The sequence below is a fragment of the Bacillus rossius genome, chromosome 18 (assembly GCF_032445375.1).
Source record: "Bacillus rossius redtenbacheri isolate Brsri chromosome 18, Brsri_v3, whole genome shotgun sequence".
NCBI classification, from domain to species: Eukaryota; Metazoa; Arthropoda; class Insecta; order Phasmatodea; family Bacillidae; genus Bacillus; species Bacillus rossius.
The window spans coordinates 5,070,802-5,097,058 of NC_086345.1; the positions used below are offsets into that span (position 1 = coordinate 5,070,802).

Sequence of the window (26,257 nt, forward strand, 5' to 3'; positions counted from 1 at the left end):
ACCTTGACATTTGACCTTGACCTTGACGGCCAACTTTTATTCCACAATCTTACTAGTTTTGCACTTTTCGTTACGCACACCATCTTCGATATGTATGACGTCATATTTGTACGTTTCGTTATGGCTGCTATCCTGAATTCTAATATCATGTCCGCCATCTTGGATATGATATCACAGCCATTTTTCTCGATTATGATATCATGTCTGCCATCTTATTTTCACCTGCTTGAGGTCGCCAACTTGGATACAATAATCTTAAATTCCACTGTTTACTCCTTCAGAGCGCAAAAATCGCTATGTATCATCATATATGGACGATATTCCATTACCTACCAGAGATGTAATGGTCATTATCGACATAGTTTCTTAATTATTTATACAAAATACATTGGAACTGCTGTGATTCGAACCTATAGAGCTCTGACCTCTAGGTTGGAAAACTTGCGCCTATAAACGCTCAGCCATCAAACATTTACCAGACTGTGAATTAAGTAAGACACATAAAAAAACATATATTCATACTTGTAATTTTTTTTGACGTGACAAGGTCTAATAAATCGATGAACGCCGGCTGCACGTACGAAAAAGTGTCTAGTAACGCACATTGTCCCACTACGGATGTCCCACTACGGATGTGTTCTGTTATGCTCATTGTACGCATGCGAGGCATTTCTCTTCCACTCGATTGGAACAACCATCGATTTGGCTTTTCAATCATATTTTAGTCGTTTGAATTATTAATATTATGTAATTTAACGATCGTACACCGATTGTCAGCACAATCGGTACGGTTATTAATTTCCCGCCTTCCACTATAAGAAATAAACATGGCAGACTACATACGTTTTTAAAACTTCCACAACACAAAACAAAATTTTTATAAATATATATAACATCTGAAACAATTGTTTCCAATTAGCATCGCTGACTACCGATACAAAAGTTGACGGATCGAATCCCGGCTGCTACAATATTTTCATTTTTGTACTTGTAAAAATAAATACGGCGCGCGCGACACTACAAAAGTAATAAATATATTTGAACTAGCTGCCCGATCCGGCTTCGCACGGTTGTATTAATTGGGGGGGGGGGAGGGGGAAATGAGACTGAATCTCTTATTTACAGTTATAATAAATGAAATAAAATGAAAATTAATTAATTTTGACAAAAACTTAATACAACAATACACGCAACGTTGTCATGGAGACGAAGTACCCACTGTTTCCCGGGCTTAAACACCAAACAAAATTGATAATCAGTTTATTATTAATAATAAATTACTAAGACCATTGATCGAAATAAAAACTACCCTATCTCTCAAGTTGGAAAAAATTACACATAAATGCCCATTTTCATCGAAATCAGTTGACTTGGTGAAGGGGACCTTTTTAGAAATCAGATGTAGTTAGTAATTGTCTTCTTAATTTGAATAATTTATATCACTTTCAAATCCCGACCGACTTTGTTCTACCAGTGTATAGTTATTTACCTGTATATATCAAAAAATTGGTGGTCTGTATTTAATGAGTGATGAGGACTACACTAACAATGAAATAGTCGTTGCCATGGAGACGAATGAAGCATCAACAATGCTACAGCCGTTGCCGTGGTGATTTTCTGCCAACTCATACATACATCACATTAGAAAACTGTAAAATTATAAGATTAAGACCATTAATCGAAATAAAAACTATCCTATCTCTCAAGTTGGAAAATATTACACCTAAATGCCAATTTTCATCGAAATCGGTTAAGTGGTTTAGGAGTCCATTGAGGACAAACATTGTGACACGAGATTTATATATATTAAGATTAATGAATTCAAATAAAAGTAAACTTATCAATTAAATTGTAAATTTCATTTCACTCCTTCTTGTATCCATACAAAATCGTGACAATTCAATAAAAGTGATTTAATTTTATTCATAACAGTATGCAAAGGTAGATTTATCATACAAAATATAGAAAAATTAAAAAAAAATTCTTCCTCAAATAATATAATATTTTTAATGCCTAAATGGTTTGGTTACAAAAACCTATTACGGCTCAGTCTCACGCCGAATATATTTCATTTTCTTCTGGATCAATCATTTCATAAATGTTTTGTAATGACGTCACGTAAAACTATCGTCCGTAAACCGACTTTACATACAACCAATTTTTTAATTTGAGGGACAAATAGCATCGATTGTTGGAGACGGATCCACTTTTTGTTTGTTTTAAGTACTAGCTACCATGAACGCTAGTGCAACGTAGTACACACGGCGTCTGCTAGAAGGTGCTGACGCCATTTTGTTTTCAATTAATGATACGAGTATCTCTAGTGTCACTTAGTTCACAATCACCTGCTAGAGTGCGTTACCGCCATTGTAGTTTAATTTTTACCCGATAGAGTACAATAATTATGCATTGCAAATGCGACCGCCATTTTGTTATTTACCTGTCATGTTGAAAATCTGTAATCATTTACCAAGAAATTTGGAAAAAATTCCAAAAACAATCAAAGAATCACTCATTAGTTTACTGATTGATTCAATCAGTAGCCGTCCTCGGTTTGATATTTGATCAACTCAAAAAAAATTATTTTAGACAAAAAATAATTATTTAGTAAATCATGTCCAAAATCCTACAAACAGATTAAGTTCCTTATATACTAGCCTCCTATAAGCCAATATGACCACCATCTTGGAAAATTTGTATTTATTGACCTAAATATTCAGAAAAAATTCCAATAGGCTATTCATAAAAAAAACTTATTAGAATAATGATTGACGCGATAGATTTCCGTTTTTGGTTTGATTCCCGGCCAGGGATAAGGATAACTATGTAAAGCTTAAATTTAATTTTAAGTTCTGGTTCCTATTACATTTCGAGGAATTAATTAATCATTCACTCTACGACAAACAACACTAGACAAGATACCTATTCGACGAATTAAATATGTTGTCACACTGCCTAACATGGAAGTCTATTTTTTTAATGCATGAAATACATTCCAGCCAGGTATTGTACAATGTTAGGCGTAATGACCAATCATCTCTTAAACAAGAGTTATTTTTCAATGATACACAAAATACTTTTTAAACAGGCAGTGTCCAATGTCCGACATTTATACAAAACATCTCCGAACCATGAGACCAATCATGTCATGAGTACGGACTTAGCGATTCACAATCAATGAAAATAAAGCACTTTTTAAAAGCACAATTTAAAAAGTAAGCACATTCAACGAGAAATCTTAACCACTTGAAGCACAATAAAAAAGTAAGCTCAATCGGAAGCACCTACGGCAAAGAGGAAACACAATCAACGAAAAGATGCACAGTTGGAAGTACAATCCAATAAAAAGGAAGGACAACCAACGAAAAGGAATCACAATCGGAAGCACATTAGACAAAGAGGAAGCACAATCAACGTAAAAGAAAGCTCAACTGTAAGCGAAATCATAGAAAAGGAAGCACCATTGTAAGTACAATCAACGAAAAGTAAGTACAACCGGAAGCACATTTGACAAAGGGAAAGCACAATCATCGAAAAGGAAGCACAATTGGAAGCAAATTCATAGGAAAGGAAGCACAATGTAAGCACATTCGTCAAAGAGGTAGTTGAATCAACGAAAAGGAAGCACAATTGGATGAACAATCATATAAAATAAAGCACAATCAACGAAAATGAAGCAAAAAACGAAAAGGAAGCACAATCAGAAGCACAATCGGAAATAAATTCGACAAAAAGGAAGCACAATCAACAAAAAAGGAAGCATAATCGTAAGTACATTCGACAAACGGGAGCACAATAAAAAAAAATGAAGAAAAATTGGAAACTCAATCCACGAAAATAAAGCACAATCAACGAAAAGAAAGCACAATCAACAAGAAAGAAGCTCGATTGGAAGCACAATCAACAGAAATGAAGAATTTTTGGATGCACAATCAACGAAAAGGAAGCACAACTAGAAGCACGAACAATGAAAAAGAAGCACAATCAACAAAACGGAAGCACAATAAAAAGGAAGCACATTTGGAAAAACAATAAAAAAGAAAGCTGTATTACAAGAACTCATGCTTATTTAGCAATAAGATTGAAATAAATTAAACATTAAAATTTTGAAATATAAATTATTTCTTTTTCAATATTATACACATGCAAGTTAAACAAGTGATTGTTGTATCTAGCCAACTTCCCTCAGTTCTTAAAGTATGGAGGCTTCTTCGTCGATGTGCGAGAAGTTTCATGGACATATTAATGCCACCAACAGTCTCAGGCGATCAACCAAGATGATAGGATATTCCTATGACGTATAATCAATTTATTCTTCTATCGTCAACTTCTTGGAAAGTATCTTATTAATATTTTTAAGATCACTATCTTCCCAGCATCATAAGCTTGATCAGAATGATTAATTTTATTATGCTGTTTTCATCGCTTCGGTCTCATGGCTTCATTTAAGTTTTGAATCTTGCCAGCTTTAGGTGCTTCATCACAGTCTTTGGCCAACGATAGCTGACTCCAACAGTCTTTGTCTCCAACAGTCATTGGTTCTAGTTGTCATTGGCTCCAGCTATCTTAGGCATAGCTGCTATTTGGCTACGAGACTAGGTGGCTATGAAGCTGCTAGACTACAGAACTGCAAGGCTTCAATAGGATACTAGGCTACAAAACTACTAGGCTACAAGACTATTAGGCTACAAGTCTACGAGGCTATGAGACTATTTGGCTTTGTTTTTTACTCCATTCAACTGGAGAGTTTTTTTCTCTCTCGCAAAATAACTCGTGGCCAAATAGTTCTGCTTAGCAACAACAGATATTGCCACATGTTGCATGGATGTAAAGATTATTCGTTTTTCATGTGGGATGCGGAATTCTCACTAACGATCGCAAAAGAAGGAAGGCTTCGCTAGATATCAAGGAGAAGGAAATTTGTCTTGAATGATTGTGATTCTCAGCTGTCTCAAAGCATGTTATTTTAATGAGTAATGAATGTTTCTGGTTTGAATTATACCTGATAAAAATATTTTTAGTGCTGATTTAGTAACAGTTATTTACTAATTGAATATAACTCTGAATAAAATTGCATGCCTCTTTAAGTAAAAAAAAATTTAATGCAGAAATAACCAGAAGCACTCGCAGAATATTCTTTAGTGATGTCCTTCCCTTGACGGTAATTGAAGTGTTTTCATAACTGAAATATGTAAGTTAGCAAAATCATAAATTTTGTTGTATGTATAATGATTTTCATACCTGCAATATTAAGCTTACAGAGCCTTATTAAATTAGTCTTCTACTCAGAGGCAAAAATACAAATTCACATTGAATAGAGAACAGTTTGTCTTTTTCCTGTCCTTTGGTGACGTAAAATATTATAATTTTTATAAATTAATTCTACATATATTAAAAAGCCAACCTGATGTCAAACCATTCATATCAAATCACTGTTTCTTGCAAATCATTTTACTAACTAATATTTATAATGCTCAGAAAATTATTATGATTGAATTAACATGCCGTCCTTCCGTTACAAAAATAATACTGTGGCCTGAAAAATAAACATAAATTTATTTGCTAAAATTAAGTGTATTATTTTATTTTGAGTTATTATGAAAGTTGGGGTTATTCAGGACTGCGTAGCAAAAATTATATTAATATAACAATGAATAATTCTTATAATTTTATGCCAGGAACAAAATTGAAAAGTTCCCAAAAAAAAAGGTAAAACTCGAAAATGACACCATTATTGAATATTCAGAATTTCCATTTGTTTCTCTATTGAAATTTACCGTTTGGCGTTTGGTTCTAGTACACATCCTTTATGTTTGCGTATGTATGTATGTATGTATGTATGTATGTATGTATGTATGTATGTATGTATGTATGTATGTATGTATGTATGTATGTATGTATGTATGTATGTATGTATGTATGTATGTATGTATGTATGTATGTATGTATGTATGTATGTATGTATGTATGTATGTATGTATGTATGTATGTATGTATGTATGTATGTATGTATGTATGTATGTATGTATGTATGTATGTATGTATGTATGTATGTATGTATGTATGTATGTATGTATGTATGTATGTATGTATGTATGTATGTATGTATGTATGTATGTATGTATGTATGTATGTATGTATGTATGTATGTATGTATGTATGTATGTATGTATGTATGTATGTATGTATGTATGTATGTATGTATGTATGTATGTATGTATGTATGTATGTATGTATGTATGTATGTATGTATGTATGTATGTATGTATGTATGTATGTATGTATGTATGTATGTATGTATGTATGTATGTATGTATGTATGTATGTATGTATGTATGTATGTATGTATGTATGTATGTATGTATGTATGTATGTATGTATGTATGTATGTATGTATGTATGTATGTATGTATGTATGTATGTATGTATGTATGTATGTATGTATGTATGTATGTATGTATGTATGTATGTATGTATGTATGTATGTATGTATGTATGTATGTATGTATGTATGTATGTATGTATGTATGTATGTATGTATGTATGTATGTATGTATGTATGTATGTATGTATGTATGTATGTATGTATGTATGTATGTATGTATGTATGTATGTATGTATGTATGTATGTATGTATGTATGTATGTATGTATGTATGTATGTATGTATGTATGTATGTATGTATGTATGTATGTATGTATGTATGTATGTATGTATGTATGTATGTATGTATGTATGTATGTATGTATGTATGTATGTATGTATGTATGTATGTATGTATGTATGTATGTATGTATGTATGTATGTATGTATGCATGCATGCATGCATGCATGCATGCATGCATGCATGCATGCATGCATGCATGTATGTATGTATGTATGTATGTATGTATGTATGTATGTATGTATGTATGTATGTATGTATGTATGTATGTATGTATGTATGTATGTATGTATGTATGTATGTATGTATGTATGTATGTATGTATGTATGTATGTATGTATGTATGTATGTATGTATGTATGTATGTATGTATGTATGTATGTATGTATGTATGTATGTATGTATGTATGTATGTATGTATGTATGTATGTATGTATGTATGTATGTATGTATGTATGTATGTATGTATGTATGTATGTATGTATGTATGTATGTATGTATGTATGTATGTATGTATGTATGTATGTATGTATGTATGTATGTATGTATGTATGTATGTATGTATGTATGTATGTATGTATGTATGTATGTATGTATGTATGTATGTATGTATGTATGTATGTATGTATGTATGTATGTATGTATGTATGTATGTATGTATGTATGTATGTATGTATGTATGTATGTATGTATGTATGTATGTATGTATGTATGTATGTATGTATGTATGTATGTATGTATGTATGTATGTATGTATGTATGTATGTATGTATGTATGTATGTATGTATGTATGTATGTATGTATGTATGTATGTATGTATGTATGTATGTATGTATGTATGTATGTATGTATGTATGTATATATACTAATTGTGTACATATACAAAGTTAATTTCTCATGGTGCATGTATGTGAATGAAACCATATTAGCATAATGCACAAGCATAATAAACCTTTTCTTCTGACGGTTCACGTGTTTCCTACGCCGTTTCATGAGCACCGCCGACGCAGTACCACAACCAGTCGATCTTCTCGTTTGTGTCGGTCACGCAGCCGTGTGCAGTTATCGGAAGATGTTCTCCCGTGTTCCAGGCACAACGACCTGCCGTGGTACATGAGGATGTTCTCCCGTGTTCCAGGCACAACGACCTGCCGTGGAACATGAGGATGTTCTCCCGTGTTCCAGGCACAACGACCTGCCGTGGTACATGATGATGATCTCCCGTGTTCCAGACACAACGACCTGCCGTGGAACATGAGGATGTTCTCCCGTGTTCCAGGCACAACGACCTGCCGTGGAACATGAGGATGTTCTCCCGTGTTCCAGGCACAACGACCTGCCGTGGAACATGAGGATGTTCTCCCGTGTTCCAGGCACAACGACCTGCCGTGGTGCATGATGATGATCTCCCGTGTTCCAGGCACTACGACCTGCCGTGGTACATGATGATGATCTCCCGTGTTCCAGACACAACGACCTGCCGTGGAACATGAGGATGTTCTCCCGTGTTCCAGGCACAACGACCTGCCGTGGAACATGAGGATGTTCTCCCGTGTTCCAGGCACAACGACCTGCCGTGGTACATGATGATGATCTCCCGTGTTCCAGGCACAACGACCTGCCGTGGTACATGATGATGATCTCCCGTGTTCCAGACACAACGACCTGCAGTGGAACATGATGATGATCTCCCGTGTTCCAGACACAACGACCTGCCGTGGAACATGAGGATGTTCTCCCGTGTTCCAGGCACAACGACCTGCCGTGGAACATGAGGATTTTCTCCTGTGTTCCAGGCACAACGACCTGCCATGGTGCATGATGATGTTCTCCCGTGTTCCAGGCACAACGACCTGCAGTGGAACATGATGATGTTCTGCCGTGTTCCAGGCACAACGACCTGCCGTGGAACATGAGAATGTTCTCCCGTGTTCCAGGCACAACGACCTGCCGTGGAACATGAGGATGTTCTCCCGTGTTCCAGGCACAACGACCTGCCGTGGTACATGATGATGATCTCCCGTGTTCCAGGCACAACGTCCTGCCGTGGTGCATGATGATGATCTCCCGTGTTCCAGGCACTACGACCTGCAGTGGAACATGATGATGTTCTTCCGTGTTCCAGGCACAACGACCTGCCGTGGAACATGAGGATGTTCTCCCGTGTTCCAGGCACAACGACCTGCCGTGGAACATGGGAATTTTCTCCCGTGTTCCAGGCACAACGACCTGCCGTGGTGCATGATGATGTTCTCCCGTGTTCCAGGCACAACGACCTGCCGTGGTGCATGATGATGATCTCCCGTGTTCCAGGCACTACGACCTGCAGTGGAACATGATGATGTTCTGCCGTGTTCCAGGCACAACGACCTGCCGTGGAACATGAGGATGTTCTCCCGTGTTCCAGGCACAACGACCTGCCGTGGAACATGAGGATGTTCTCCCGTGTTCCAGGCACAACGACCTGCCGTGGTACATGATGATGATCTCCCGTGTTCCAGGCACAACGTCCTGCCGTGGTGCATGATGATGATCTCCCGTGTTCCAGGCACAACGTCCTGCCGTGGTGCATGATGATGATCTCCCGTGTTCCAGGCACTACGACCTGCAGTGGAACATGATGATGTTCTTCCGTGTTCCAGGCACAACGACCTGCCGTGGTACATGATGATGATCTCCCGTGTTCCAGACACAACGACCTGCCGTGGAACATGAGGATGTTCTCCCGTGTTCCAGGCACAACGACCTGCCGTGGAACATGAGGATGTTCTCCCGTGTTCCAGGCACAACGACCTGCCGTGGTGCATGATGATGATCTCCCGTGTTCCAGGCACTACGACCTGCAGTGGAACATGATGATGTTCTGCCGTGTTCCAGGCACAACGACCTGCCGTGGAACATGAGGATGTTCTCCCGTGTTCCAGGCACAACGACCTGCCGTGGTGCATGATGATGATCTCCCGTGTTCCAGGCACTACGACCTGCAGTGGAACATGATGATGTTCTGCCGTGTTCCAGGCACAACGACCTGCCGTGGAACATCCGCAAGTTCGTGCACAACCAGCTGAAGGAGTTCAACTTCGCCGCCGACCTGAAGGCCGTGGCGCCGTGGTCCAAGAGCCCGTGGTCGCACACGGACCTGCACCGACTGCGCCAGGGCATGGTGGGCGGACAGGTGAGTCTGCGCTGCAGGAGCTACGTGGTGATTCTGGACTGTAGGCCACATGCTCATCACGACAACATGAGTTGAATAAATCTGTATGAATTGTGGCCTAAAACTCTTTCCAAGACTTGTATGTATAATAAATTTAATTGTTTTTTTTCCTTTGACTAAAATATATTTAAATTATTTATCTATTTATAAATATTTATGTTATTAAAATATATTTAAACAGGAAACTGTAGCACTTACAAAAACAATTTTTTTTTTGTGTGAGTGCATATAGTTAGTCACGTTAATCTACTTGTGGTTTTTTTCCTAACGTAAACATTAAAAAAAACTGTAACAATAGATGAAGAAACAATTGAAACTAACTTAAGAAACCTTACGTAAGTTCATTCGAATTTTAAATTTAAAAAAGAGATATTAATTTAAATAATAAAGTATAGCATTGTTTCAGAAATAAATTTAGACATAATATATGATCATTTTATATTTAAAGGAAAATAACATTTAAATTAATTAATACAGTATAAAAAACCTTACTTAAATATTACATAAATATCTTTATCAGTTTAATTATTCAGTCAATAACTGATGTACTTTTTTATTTAAAAAAATAGTTTTTAGGAAGTAAAAGTTCTAAATATCTCTTTGAATTTTTTTATGAAAAATAGGAATTGGTAAATTAAATTATTATTTATGCTGTATACCTAGTAGGATTATAAGATAACTAATGTAACTGATTTTCCCTTTGATACATATTCGTTATTTTAATTTGGAGTTTAAAAACCTTTTTACTGTAAATAATAGAGAAAGTATTAAAAATTCAACACTGAACGTCTGGATTATGTTTAATTGAATGAAGTTCTAAAACCACCGTGAGTTTTGTCTCTTTCACAAAGATATTTCATTAAAATAATTGGCATTACACCTTAATTTTTCACATACTTTTGTAACTATCTCCCAATATTAAAAAAAAAGTTTTATGAAAGCGATAAAATTTGTGATAGCTGTAGAACTTATTTAAATTAAACATAATCCAGATGCTCAGTAATCAATCTTAAATACTTTCTATATTATTTACAATAAAAAAGCTATTCAGCTCCAACTTCAAAGACGTATACCAGGCTTGAAAAACACTTCAGACCCACCTATTGATGTTTTAAAATTATTTTGTTACTTTGAACCTGCAGTTTTTGTTTGTCAGTAGAACTAAGACTCATCTTGGTTACTGTTACGGACTAGAAGAGATAATTTTACTAAATAAATGTCCCTCTATTTGCTATAGTCAATTTTACAACTTATATCTTAATTTTTAAGATTTCAATGTCCATTTCTGAAATGATTAAAACATAATTAGTAAAGAACCGGATATTTCGCGGATTCTTTTGTTCACCAGTTAAACTCCCAACATGTATGCCTTAGCAGTGGTTTTATGATAGGTTCACAGCTGATACGACTCTGGGCCAGTCAACTACCAGCCAGCAGTGTGAAGACGGAATTACATCGTCCCTCTAAAAAGGAGGGTAATAAACCAGACAATAGGGAAGCATTACGCCTGTCACCAATTTAATCCGCAAATTTTCCTGTTCTCTACTAATTAACGCACTAAGTGTACATGCCTCTTGTCGGCCAGTGTTCGCTCAGCAATGTCCACCTACACTGTCCACATGTCTGCAGCTACTCACTCACCTTGCCGACGTCAACTGCTGTCTTCCTGTTTCTCCACAAAGTAACCACACATTCTCTCTTCGCCAACCATAGTCCTGCTGGCATCGCACCAAACTGTTGACTGAACTATCACGCACTTGTCAGCCAGGGTCTCTGCAAAAGCCCACTTGGATTTTTAGTTAGCTTTTGATGTCATCGCGCAATGAGGCGATTGTTGAAATCCTTGTTGGTAGGGTTTACCCTGCCAACAAGGACTCCAGGAGCAGAATTGTGTGATAAGCAGCACAACTCTCTTCACAACATGCGATTATTATTTGGCAATTAATAAGTGATACTACAATATCGTACATGAGACTCGCGAGGTACCTACTATACGGCTTCCGATGGTACAGGTTGTTTCTGAGTAGCACCTATATCTTTGCGACAAATACAGAGTTGAAATTGACATGCATTACTATCATAAACGGTTTAAGCATTAAACATTACTTTTCCTGTAACATTTGTAAAATCATTATAATTAAACTCACAAAACATTACTGGCCTAAGATCTGCAGCTATTCAGTATAAATATTAATATTACTCGCTCGCCACAAAAAGCACAATAATAATAGTAGTATATAATAGTATGTACGGCGACAGGTTCAAGGCACGGTATAAAATGATTGTTGTCGCCATCTTGGGTTCTGACTTCACGGCAGCCATCGGAAGTTATGATGTCACTTTTTAATTTTCGTTACGGTCGTCATTGTGACCTAAAACTTTGAACTTGAACGTTTACCTTGGCCTTTGAACTTATATGCCGTCTATGGCATCTTGATATGGATTGCTCCACTCACGTTGCAGTTTTGTTACGGTAGAACCTTCCGCCAACTTGTATTATATCATCACAGCTACTATTTTTAGTTTATGATATCACAGCCGCCATCTTTTTTCGTCTTCCTGAGGCGGCTATATTGGATGACATCAAACCACTATGTTTTTTTTTTGTTCTGCTTGAGGTGACCACATTTGGCTCCACCATCTTTGGTTCATCTGTTTGTTCCTAGAGAGCACCAAAATCACTCTGTTGCATACACATAAGGTCGAATTTCCATTATCTATCAGTGTTGTTATGAGCCTTATCGAAATATTCAGATTAGTTTTTATTCAAAGTATGTTAGAAGCCAGGTATTCAAAACAAGACAGCTCGTAACTCTGGGTTGGAAAGCATATGCCTTTCTCCAAACGGCTTCAAGACATTTACCATACCGATGATTAAAAAGGGTACATAAAGATAACACACTTATTCGGACTTGTATTTTTTTTTAATTTGTAGTAATAATAGCATCACCTGCGAGAGGGCATTGTCGCCATCTTTATTTCCTGTACTAGCTATGAGAAGAGCTAATGCACACATCATATACTGGAGGGCGCTGCCGCCATCTTGTTTACAGTACTTGATACTGAAATGTTAGTACACATATTGTCTGCCAAAGTGCGCTGCTGGCATTTAGTTTGATTTTTACCAACTTGAATTCAGTGGTAGTATTTATTACCCTCGCATCCGCCATATTGTTTACCATCTTGGCCGCCTTCTTAAAAATCTGTAAATTTTAAGCAATAAATTTAAGAAGATTTCCCTAGAAATAAAAATAAACCCGCAATTAATTTACTGATTTATTAATTCGATATATCCTAAATATTTCCAGAATAAATTGAAATTTCCTATTATACCCTGGCTTTCAGGCTGTGCCAAAAGGGATTTTGTTTTATTTAAATTCTACAACAACCGTAAATTTTTCTGTTGCAAGGTTATTTCGTTGAAATAATTGGGGTAATACCTTTATGATTTACATAACTTTGTGACTTTTAATACCCCCAATTATTTCATAGATATAATTTTGTGACAGTGTCAAAATTTTAGGTGTTTGTAGAATTTTATTCAATTATACAAAAATTTATTGAGACGCACAGTGTTCGATATTTATTAATTTCTCTATTATCTACATTAATTTGGGAGAGAAATGTTCTGTCTGTTGGTCTGTCAATAGCTCGCGTAGCGTGTTGACTGGGAGGTCTGAAGCAGTGAAATTTGACATTTGTTGCTACAGATTACGTACGTATGTAGCTCAAACTTTTTAAATTTATGTTGACTCACTTTTAATTGTATTTTATTTTTAGTTATTTTTTGGACCACATGTTCCCAATTGTTTCTATGGCAACGGATTTGCATTGTTGAATCTTCATTCGTCTCAGCAACAACGGCTACCGCATTGTTGATGCTTCATTCTCTGTCTTACATCGATCCAGAATTTCCATAATTATCGGTATAAGAAAAAAGAGAAAGTAAAAAAAATTTAAGTTTTAATAAGTCTTTCACTTACTAGCGTATTCATGCATTGCATTACTAAGACAGGAATGCGTGCATCCTCTAGTAAGTCGACCTCTCTCTTTCTTCTTTTCTACATCCAAGTCAACCCAGTGTGTGATAACACTATCTACATTCATCTTCCCTCTAATTTTAAAATTTCTATTACTTTAATTTTTTAATTCACAATCATACCGTTCAAGTCGTGAGTCTACCTCTGGAATTAAAAGTTTCGTTTCCGTTTATATACATAAATTGCTGAGTGGCGTTTCGCTGGACTACGAGACGAAAACGTTACTCTGGAGTGTCGCCCACGGCAGTGGCTGCTACAGGCGTGTCGCCCACGGCAGTCACTGCTACAGGCGTGTCGCCCACGGCAGTCACTGCTACAGGCGTGTCGCCCACGGCAGTTGCTGCTACAGGCGTGTCACCCGCGGCAGTCGCTGCTACAGGCGTGTCGCCCACGGCAGTCGCTGCTACAGGCGTGTCGCCCACGGCAGTCGCTGCTACAGGCGTGTCGCCCACGGCAGTCGCTGCTACAGGCGTGTCACCCGCGGCAGTCGCTGCTACAGGCGTGTCGCCCACGGCAGTCGCTGCTACAGGCGTGTCGCCCGCGGCAGTCACTGCTACAGGCGTGTCGCCCACGGCAGTCGCTGCTACAGGCGTGTCACCCGCGGCAGTCGCTGCTACAGGCGTGTCGCCCACGGCAGTCGCTGCTACAGGCGTGTCGCCCACGGCAGTCGCTGCTACAGGCGTGTCGCCCACGGCAGTCGCTGCTACAGGCGTGTCACCCGCGGCAGTCGCTGCTACAGGCGTGTCGCCCACGGCAGTCACTGCTACAGGCGTGTCGCCCACGGCAGTCGCTGCTACAAGCGTGTCACCCGCGGCAGTCGCTGCTACAGGCGTGTCACCCGCGGCAGTCGCTGCTACAGGCGTGTCGCCCACGGCAGTCACTGCTACAGGCGTGTCACCCACGGCAGTCGCTGCTACAGGCGTGTCGCCCACGGCAGTCGCTGCTACATTCTTGTCGTCCATGGCAGTCGCTGCTACAGGCGTGTCGCCCGCGGCAGTCGCTGCTACAGGCGTTTCGCCCATGGCATTCGCTGCTACAGGCGTGTCGCCCGCGGCAGTCGCTGCAACAGGCGTGTCGCCCGCGGCAGTCGCTGCTACAGGCGTTTCGCCCACGGCATTCGCTGCTACAGGCGTGTCGCCCACGGCAGTCGCTGCTACAGACGTGTCGCCCACGGCATTCGCTGCTACAGGCGTGTCACCCGCGGCAGTCGCTGCTACAGGCGTGTCGCCCACGGCAGTCGCTGCTACATTCTTGTCGTCCATGGCAGTCGCTGCTACAGGCGTGTCGCCCACGGCAGTCGCTGCTTCATTCTTGTCGTCCATGGCAGTCGCTGCTACAGGCGTGTCGCCCACGGCAGTCGCTGCTACAGGCGTGTCACCCGCGGCAGTCGCTGCTACAGGCGTGTCGCCCACGGCAGTCGCTGCTACAGGCGTGTCACCCGCGGCAGTCGCTGCTACAGGTGTGTCACCCGTGGCAGTCGCTGCTACAGGCGTGTCGCCCACGGCAGTCGCTGCTACAGGCGTGTCACCCGCGGCAGTCGCTGCTACAGGCGTGTCGCCCACGGCAGTCGCTGCTACAGGCGTGTCACCCGCGGCAGTCGCTGCTACAGGTGTGTCACCCGTGGCAGTCGCTGCTACAGGCGTTCGCCCACGGCAGTCGCTGCTACATTCTTGTCGTCAATGGCAGTCGCTGCTACAGGCGTGTCGCCCGCGGCAGTCGCTGCTACAGGCGTGTCACCCGCGGCAGTCGCTGCTACAGGCGTGTCGCCCACGGCAGTCGCTGCTACAGGCGTTTCACCCGCGGCAGTCGCTGCTACAGGCGTGTCGCCCACGGCAGTCGCTGCTACAGGCGTGTCACCCGCGGCAGTCGCTGCTACAGGCGTGTCGCCCACGGCAGTCGCTGCTACAGGCGTGTCGCCCACGGCAGTCGCTGCTACAGGCGTGTCACCCGCGGCAGTCGCTGCTACAGGCGTGTCGCCCACGGCAGTCGCTGCTACAGGTGTGTCACCCGTGGCAGTCGCTGCTACAGGCGTTCGCCCACGGCAGTCGCTGCTACATTCTTGTCGTCCATGGCAGTCGCTGCTACAGGCGTTTCGCCCGCGGCAGTCGCTGCTACAGGTTTGTCGCCCACGGCAGTAGCTGCTACAGGCTTGTCGCTGTGTGAAGGCACGGGTTTTAACACGCGTGTTTCATTGCTCTTGGCGGTCGAGACGCGGTGACTCCTGACAGGAATGGAATGAGTCGCGTCTTTCTTGTCGCGGCGATAAAAAAAAAGTCGCTCGTGTGCATGGACTGATTCCATCAAGAGCGACTCTTCCAAGTCGCTACGACAGAGCGACAGGAATTCGCCCGTGAGTAACGTCTTGGAGTACCGCCCCGAAGTGCGAGCCCGCAGAGGCGGCGAGCCAGGGTCGTACTGGGAGCTCTGGTCCAGACCAGGCGAGGCAGGGTCGTACTGGGAGCTCTGGTCCGGACCAGGCGAGGCAGGGTCGTACTGGGAGCTCTGGTCCAGACCAGGCGAGGCAGGGTTGTACTGGGAGCTCTGGTCCGGACCAGGCGAGGCAGGGTCGTACTGGGAGCTCTGGTCCGGACCAGGCGAGGCAGGGTCGTACTGGGAGCTCTGGTCCGGACCAGGCGAGGCAGGGTCGTACTGGGAGCTCTGGTCCAGACCAGGCGAGGCAGGGTCGTACTGGGAGCTCTGGTCCGGACCAGGCGAGGCAGGGTCGTACTGGGAGCTCTGGTCCGGACCAGGCGAGGCAGGGTCGTACTGGGAGCTCTGGTCCGGACCAGGCGAGGCAGGGTCGTACTGGGAGCTCTGGTCCAGACCAGGCGAGGCAGGGTCGTACTGGGAGCTCTGGTCCAGACAAGACGAGCCAGGTTCGTACCGGGAGCTCTGGTCCAGACCAGGCGAGGCAGGGTCGTACTGGGAGCTCTGGTCCAGACAAGACGAGCCAGGTTCGTACCGGGAGCTCTGGTCCAGACCAGGCGAGCCAGGGTCGTACTGGGAGCTCTGGTCCAGACAAGACGAGCCAGGTTCGTACTGGGAGCTCTGGTCCAGACAAGACGAGCCAGGTTCGTACCGGGAGCTCTGGTCCAGACAAGACGAGCCAGGGTCGTACCGGGAGCTCTGGTCCGGACCAGGCGAGGCAGGGTCGTACTGGGAGCTCTGGTCCAGACAAGACGAGCCAGGGTCGTACCGGGAGCTCTGGTCCGGACCAGGCGAGCCAGGGTCGTACCGGGAGCTCTGGTCCAGACAAGACGAGCCAGGGTCGTACCGGGAGCTCTGGTCCAGACAAGACGAGCCAGGGTCGTACCGGGAGCTCTGGTCCAGACAAGACGAGCCAGGGTCGTACCAGGAGCTCTGGTCCAGACAAGACGAGCCAGGGTCGTACCGGGAGCTCTGGTCCAGACAAGACGAGCCAGGGTCGTACCGGGAGCTCTGGTCCAGACAAGACGAGCCAGGGTCGTACCGGGAGCTCTGGTCCAGACAAGACGAGCCAGGGTCGTACCGGGAGCTCTGGTCCAGACAAGACGAGCCAGGGTCGTACCGGGAGCTCTGGTCCAGACAAGACGAGCCAGGGTCGTACCGGGAGCTCTGGTCCAGACCAGGCGAGCCAGGGTCGTACTGGGAGCTCTGGTCCAGACAAGACGAGCCAGGTTCGTACTGGGAGCTCTGGTCCAGACAAGACGAGCCAGGGTCGTACCGGGAGCTCTGGTCCAGACAAGACGAGCCAGGGTCGTACCGGGAGCTCTGGTCCAGACAAGACGAGCCAGGGTCGTACCGGGAGCTCTGGTCCAGACAAGACGAGCCAGGGTCGTACCGGGAGCTCTGGTCCAGACAAGACGAGCCAGGTTCGTACCGGGAGCTCTGGTCCGGACCAGGCGAGGCAGGGTCGTACCGGGAGCTCTGGTCCGGACCAGGCGAGCCAGGGTCGTACTGGGAGCTCTGGTCCAGACAAGACGAGCCAGGGTCGTACCGGGAGCTCTGGTCCAGACAAGACGAGCCAGGGTCGTACTGGGAGCTCTGGTCCGGACCAGGCGAGGCAGGGTCGTACCGGGAGCTCTGGTCCGGACCAGGCGAGGCAGGGTCGTACTGGGAGCTCTGGTCCAGACAAGACGAGCCAGGGTTGTGCCGGGAGCTCTGGTCCGGACCAGGCGAGCCAGGGTCGTACTGGGAGCTCTGGTCCAGACAAGACGAGCCAGGTTCGTACCGGGAGCTCTGGTCCAGACAAGACGAGCCAGGGTTGTACCGGGAGCTCTGGTCCGGACCAGGCGAGCCAGGTTCGTACTGGGAGCTCTGGTCCAGACAAGACGAGCCAGGGTCGTACCGGGAGCTCTGGTCCAGACAAGACGAGCCAGGGTCGTACCGGGAGCTCTGGTCCAGACAAGACGAGCCAGGTTCGTACCGGGAGCTCTGGTCCGGACCAGGCAAGGCAGGGTCGTACCGGGAGCTCTGGTCCGGACCAGGCGAGCCAGGGTCGTACTGGGAGCTCTGGTCCAGACAAGACGAGCCAGGGTCGTACCGGGAGCTCTGGTCCAGACAAGACGAGCCAGGGTCGTACTGGGAGCTCTGGTCCGGACCAGGCGAGGCAGGGTCGTACCGGGAGCTCTGGTCCGGACCAGGCGAGCCAGGGTCGTACTGGGAGCTCTGGTCCAGACAAGACGAGCCAGGGTCGTACCGGGAGCTCTGGTCCGGACCAGGCGAGCCAGGGTCGTACCGGGAGCTCTGGTCCAGACAAGACGAGCCAGGGTCGTACCGGGAGCTCTGGTCCAGACAAGACGAGCCAGGTTCGTACCGGGAGCTCTGGTCCAGACAAGACGAGCCAGGGTCGTACTGGGAGCTCTGGTCCAGACAAGACGAGCCAGGGTCGTACCGGGAGCTCTGGTCCAGACAAGACGAGCCAGGGTCGTACCGGGAGCTCTGGTCCAGACAAGACGAGCCAGGGTCGTACCGGGAGCTCTGGTCCAGACAAGACGAGCCAGGGTCGTACCGGGAGCTCTGGTCCGGACCAGGCGAGGCAGGGTCGTACCGGGAGCTCTGGTCCAGACAAGACGAGCCAGGGTCGTACTGGGAGCTCTGGTCCAGACAAGACGAGCCAGGGTCGTACTGGGAGCTCTGGTCCGGACCAGCCCCGAGGGACCGCTGATGCACTGCTCGCCTCTCCCAGCAGCCAGCTGACCTCTGACCTCGTCCCTGGAGGGTCGCTCTTATCTCAGTCCTCTTGTGTCGCGACCGGGAGCAGTTGGCACAACTGGTCTACTCGCTGGCCCTAGCGGGGATACAGCTCCATCGATCCCTCGCCGAACAACAAACACAAACCTCAGTGGTTTCCTCTTTACTGCTGTCAGTACTCCCAACTCTCCTTGCTGAAAGATTCTCACACATATTACAACTTTTTAATAGGTACTTTAAATCACTTTCAAATGTCAAACGCCTAGTAATATCAATATTTGTTTTAATTTTTAAAAAAATACGAGAAGTCTTTTTTTTTTTTGACGATAACGTATTAGAAATCGATGAACGCCGACTGCACGCACGAAAAATTGTCACGTTCCGCCTGAGAAGAGCGTGCAAGAACCGGCCAACCACCTCTGCGAGAAAATCTTCTATAATATCAAACAGGATAATGCGGGCATTTTTAACTAATTGTTCGTGATTATATTTAAACAATTAAATTTTCAAAAACTGTAAATAATATTTTAAAATTAAAAAGTATGAAATTATTCATCAATGGTTTCTTATGACGTTATCACGTAAAATTATCGTCCGTAAACCGACTTTACAGACAACTGCCCCCCCCCCCCTTTTTTTTTGTTCGCCTTTGTACCATTCAAGTTAATATTAGCTACAAAGTATAAGCTTAAAAAAATTTATGTTTCATACTTTTTTGGATTGGAACAATGCGCAAGTCTTGGCTGTAAAGAAGTAGTACTGGTTATCGAATGAGAGGAAGTGTTAAATAAGTTTCACAAAAAATATATTTAAACAGTAAACAATATATAAAAAATAAAATGTTAATTTGGTTATACCTCAAACACACGGCGTGTCCATTGTTTTGCTATGAAATACAATTCAGCAACTAACTAAGAATTTGCCGGTTCTAAATTAACAATTGTAAACTTGCTAGTGTGAACTGCTTGAATTGCTATTATTTACATCATCCATGTACTGGGGTGCTATTCATACACATTTAATTTCAACACATCTAACATCCTTACATTAAATGGCTATATAAAAGTGTAAATATCCTTCCCCTCTGAACTTACTCGCGACAAAATAAAAAGCTTGTGTTTATTTTGTATAAATATTTTATACTAACAGCCCATCACTGTGCAACCTTGCGTTAAATTTGAATTATATTAAATCTGCATGTTCCCTTATAATCTGCCACAACAATCGGTATATTTAACAATTTAATGTTTAATTTTTTGACAAAGTAATTAACTTTTGTTTTAGAGCTTCTCTGTACATGATATTAGCGGTCGTTTTATGTTCTGGTAGCAAAATATAAGGAGGGAAAGAAAAAACGGAAATTTTTGGCAAACAAATAAAAATATTATACATGCAACAACACAAAATTGTATTGAGTGTAATTGAACCATTACAACTTGTCTTTTGAGGAACAACAATCCAAATGATCAAATTTTGAAAATTACGTTCTGAATATGGCGCCCTTTTCCACGTAAACATTCTTTTAATCTGTTGTTCAGGTTCGCCAATGACCGTTGCAACTTCTCAGCTGCGACGTCACGAATTTCGTCTAAAATTCTTTGTTTCAATTCATCCTGTGTCTTTGGGCGAGTCTTACAGACCCGACTCTTGAGGCAGCCCCACAAGGAGAAAAAATATCACAAACGATAAATCCGGTGATCCGGACGTAATTTTCAGGAACTGATAAATTGTATTGTGGTTCCTTAAAAGACAAGTTGTAATGGTTCAATAACTGTCTATAAACTTTTGTGTCGTTGCATGTATTCTATTTTTATCTTTAAAACCAGTAATTTTCATTTTCTTTGAAAGTTAAAATACAAAAAGTGTAAGTAGACACTAAAGTTCTAGCATTAAAAGAAAAAAATTCAGGAGCAAGATTTCCTCGGACGTGAATTTCACGTCTGTTTCCTCGCGGCGCAGGTGTCCGCACGAGCATTTCGCGCGTGTTTTGTTTCGCCAAAGAGGAAGGCCCTGCGCGGAGGGAGGGCAAGGAGATTGATGCGGCTTCGGGCTGTGACGTATGATCTGGGGGAAAGCTGGGAGCGCACCGCGGCCGGCCCGGAGATTTACAGCTCGTCTGCTTGTCTCGCCGGCGAGCGATGACTAGGGGGGGGGGGGGGGGGGACACACGGCCCACACGCCGCCTGCGTTCACATGAGCTCCAGGTGTTGTCGACCCATCTTCACTCACTAAACAATTAAAAACTAACCCTTAAAGACAATATTAATGTTCGCAGGCTTTCACGGCAATTGTCTGAAGTAGCTTTCGGCTTCTGGGTTTTTAACCGCGTCTTTAGCGAATAATTCAACCGACGTTTCGGTCTCGACATTGCAGTCGCCATCATTCTAGGTAAGTTCTCCCTGATGATGTCGACCGAAACGTCGTTGTGAATTATTCGCAAAGGACGCGGCTACAACCCAGAAGCCAAGCTACTTCAACCCTTAAAAAAGACGCCAACCTATTATTATTTCAACTGTTTTAAAGCCGTGGAATTTTTTTCATATAATTTAACTTTGATTATTTGATTTTGTGAAGGCAGAGATGACATACTAAAAGATTTGCAAAAAAAAAAAAAATAACGCTTATAAAAATGAGTAGTAGGAAAATGCTGGTTCTATAACAGCCGCTGCAGCCCAGATGCATTAAGATAATGAGGCAGGGAAATGGACAAGGATAAAAGTGGTGATTCAAGAGTGTCCGTTCCTCCCAACACATTCAAGCATTCCTGAAGGTTACCCTTTCCGTGATGGTCATCACCATCGATAGCACCATCTTGTATTATGAATTCCCCTGCTACTTAATTCTTCTTACTCTGGCGATACTAAGAGGGATGGCTTGATGTAAGCTGTGTCGCACCTGTGTTTTCGTACCATGTGCGTCTCTGCCTGAAGACGGGAGCATATAGCAGTTCCCGAATCGTCGCTCGTTTCTGTTTTGGAAAACTATTGTGTTTGTTTCGTCTTTTCGTTTTGTCGTGGTTTTGTCTCGTTTCAACTGTTGTGCTGAATTTTTTTTGTATTCAATATTTTTGTGCTGTCCTCGTTTGTGGGGATTTTTTCGTTCTCTTAGTCCATTTTTCTTTGTTTTTCATTGTTTCTTGACCATATTCCTGTTATGGAATATTATTTGGTGTTTATATCCTGTTGACAACAGCAATTTTTTGCTTAATTTGTGTTTTTGTATTTTGGGTATTTTGTAGTTTTCTTCTACAGACATACATGTGCTTAGCAATGGCGTATGTCCAAAAGCTTACATCAAGTCATGCACTCCCATTGCATAAATCTTTCAAAGATAATAAGAGGGATGACAATCCAATATTTAAGTAAATCTTTGTGGGGAGAGTTTGACTATAGTAAGGACATCTACCACCAGGGTGCAATTTTAAAGCATCTCCTTGTGTTACCCAACTCCACCAATGTCGTAAATGGTGTCGAGTAGACTATCAAAATGACCACGGTGAGAAGCCGGTGTGAATAAGCTAGTGGATGTTATTACAAGATGGTGGTAGATTTCTTATTTCCGACACACTTTAGAAGGAGGTGGAAGATGTTGGCCCTAGCAGACAGCATTATTATTATTCATCCATTCTTCTCACCATGGTTATTTTGATAACTTTTTTATTCACCATCTTGCATGTATGACATAGGTTGGAATTTGGAAGCAGGAGGAGATTTGCGAAAAAAAAGTGCATTGATAGTAAATGTCATTACCATCATAATGCCCACCAAATTACGATTCACTTAAATAATCCATTGCCATACCTCTTCTCCTTGCAGGGATATGGTTATAGCATAAGTGGAATGAGGGATCAGGTAAAATTTATAATCAATGATGTTGGTTGGGGAACAGGGTCACTCTATGGGGATGGCTGTCACGGATATATTTACACTCAGGGGTGCTTGAATGTGTGGGCTGCGGCCGAAAATTCGAGTCAAGCCCTCCCAGACGAACTTCTAACTGATCCCTCGTGCCCCGGTACAATCCCTTGCTTAACTAGCACAGATGATCCAGGCTCCTGCACCTGTCCTAGAACTGACATTTTCCTACTACTACATTGCGTACTGCAAAGTCTAAGCAGTAGCGGACACATATTCGGATTTTGGGGCAGGCGGATGATATTAAGGTTTCAGGAGCTGTGGACCATGTAACTCCTTGTTGAAGAGGCAGCCAAATTTTTAAAAACATTCTCAACTAATTTAAAAATAAAAATAAATACTTTTTTTATAGATTTTCAGACGTCTCGAAAATTTATCATCTAAACATTTGTTTAATTACTTAAATTTTACACAATGTAAAATAGCACTATAAATCGTAAATAACAAATGTTTACAGTAAAATTGATTTGAACTTACAGGTTATCAGATGTAGTGGGTTACATAATTTGTTGTCACATTCTCAACTATTTTATTTATTATAGTTATGGAGGCGAAGCGATCACTTCTTTCGACCCTACCAAAAGAATACCGGTTGTAAGTCATTCCCATAAGTTGATAAAATGATTAATGCCAATAACTTTAAAGGTGAAAATATATGCAGCAGTTGGTTACTACTAATTCAACTTCACCTATCAGACATAAACAAGATTAATTTTAATAAAAACAATTTGTTTTCTGTTTTCAGTTCTTCAATGTGGATTTGTTTTTTGTTTTCAGTTCTTTAACATGGATTTTGTTTTTTGTTTTCAATTCTTCAATGTGGATTTGTTTTGTTTTTTCAGTGCTTCAATGTGAAATTGTTTTCTTTTCAGTTCTTCAATGTGGATTTGTTTTTTTGCTTTCAGTTCTTCAACATGGATTTGTTTTTTGTTTTCAGTTCTTCAACATGGATTTGTTTGTTTTTTTCAGTTCTTCAATGTGGATTTGTTTTATTTTCAGTTCTTCTTTGTTTTATTTTCAGTTCTTTAACATGGAAATTGTTTTTTTGTTTTCAATTCTTCAATGTGGATTTGTTTTGTTTTTTCAGTGCTTCAATGTGAAATTGTTTTCTTTTCAGTTCTTCAATGTGGATTTGTTTTTTTGTTTTCAATTCTTCAATGTGGATTTGTTTTGTTTTTTCAGTGCTTCAATGTGAAATTGTTTTCTTTTCAGTTATTCAATGTGGATTTGTTTTTTTTTGCTTTCAGTTCTTCTATGTGGATTTGTTTGTTTTTTTTTTTGTTTTTTTTGCTTTCAGTTCTTCAATGTGGATTTGTTTTGTTTTCAGTTCTGGGTGGCGTACGTGCCGTGCGAGTCGCAGAACCTGAACGCGGTCCAGCTCACTCTGGAGCAGATTGACCTGATCAAGCGACTCATCGACAAGTACCAGCAGCACCTGCAGTTCGCGTCATCCACCAAAGGTGAACACGCTCTTATAATTTGCACTACATACATACCAGACTTCGCATTTTTCAATCACTTGCTATAAAGTATTATTATTTATTCACATGTCGATATTTCGACGTGAGAGGGCGAAAGTAATTCATTTCATGAATGTTGTAAGTTATGCAGAGGGTTTTCGTAATATTTCAATCTTGCACTTGATAATTATTCAAGTTAAAATGAGAATACCCTCGTCTGGATAGCAACTCATATACTCTCTCTCTTTCAACATTATACATATTCATAAAATACATGTATGTAGCATATATCTTATTCCTTGGTGGTACGATGTCAAAAAATTTGATTTTCAACTACTTTATTAATTATGGACATTTGTTTTAACATCTTCCTACAGAGTTTCTTGAAAGTTAATGAACAAACATCTCCCATAATCGCGCATACATCTACGACATATTTTTCTAACCAACTGCTGACCACAGTGACTGCAACTTCATACACAAATACTTCCGTAATGAGTCCACGGGATTATGTACCTTGCTATAGCTGGGGGTTTAGTTCTAGCAGGATCCATAAATTGAGCGCTTGGCTGGAAACAACTGACTGTTCACGTGAGCGACTGCAGTTTTAACATAGTCACCCAGCTACCCGAATGTTGACTTGAACGAGTCCGAAGCTAGGAAGTGCGACGTGCCGAGCCTTTGAACATGTCACGGAGCTACTTGACAAGCTGTGCGTATTGTTTTCGGACGGGACCTCCGAGAGAACAATGGACTCGTGACTACTCGAGTAGCGAGTAGCGAGTAGCGAGTAGTGACTCATTCCCGCAGTGTTGGACTCGAACCACTACCCCCGCCACAGGACCTGCGGCCTTCAAGTTATATTTTCAAAAAAAACTATTCATAACTGATTTTAAAATTGAAACCTAAAGTCATGTGATGGATTTTTTAAGGAAATATCTCACATAATGATATACTTTTAGTTAAAGGCTTGGCTTCACTTTATTTTTCATTAATTAAAGATTAGTCCTGAAATTCTAACACGTGTATGGTCAAAATAATAACAATAATTGTAACTACATTATACCTACATTCTTGCGTGGTAAACACATTTATCGTACCTTAATATTGATGAGTAGAAAAATTAAGTTGATTATTAAGTTGTAGAAGAATACGCAATTATTTATTTTTTTTTTACTTTTTAGTGCATATTAATTTGTTTTGGAATTTTTTTTAAGTCGGTTTTTTGTTAAAATTTGTGTTTATTTACTTGATAAATATTGTCTACATTTTTTGTTTAGTAAAAATTTATGTATCCGACTATTACTGTAAGGGGCGGAAATAATGATTAAACGTAATAAAAATTATATTTTTAATACATTTACTATCAAATTCGTGATAATTTATAGAATAAATTGTTTTCTTTATCTTAAAATTTGCCTAAAACATTTTTTTGTTAAACGAATTAGTACCGTAAAAACAGGGGTTGAAATTATTATATATATCATGCTTCCTGAGCATCCAATTTGTTCGAATTTATTTTAAACGATCTTAATAATATCTTAAACCTTGGTCCAAAGAAATTTTTATATGACCAAGTAATTAGAGAAAGGGATGAAAAATAGGTTTCTAGGTCAAAAAACTTAGTTGGCTTATTATGAAATTTATTCTAACCTATTAAAAGCCGGTTGCATTGAGGTCAAAGTATTAATTACATTTTTGGTTCATGGAAAGTGAGAAAAATTTTGACCGATCATTTTGTAGAAATTAACATTTAAAAGTATTTGGCCTGCTTAAACAATGAAAACTGAAA

At 41.7% G+C, this 26,257-nt stretch overlaps 1 protein-coding gene across 1 annotated transcript in view; it reads left to right on the forward strand.

Annotated features, from left to right (window-relative positions):
- Positions 1–26,257, forward strand: part of LOC134541364 (dipeptidase 1-like) — a 226,429-nt gene that overhangs the window by 104,271 nt on the left and 95,901 nt on the right. The window contains exons 3-4 of the mRNA XM_063384786.1: positions 9,684–9,840; positions 24,333–24,465. Of these exons, the coding sequence (XP_063240856.1) occupies positions 9,684–9,840; positions 24,333–24,465 (290 nt within the window). The remainder of the gene's footprint in view (positions 1–9,683; positions 9,841–24,332; positions 24,466–26,257) is intronic.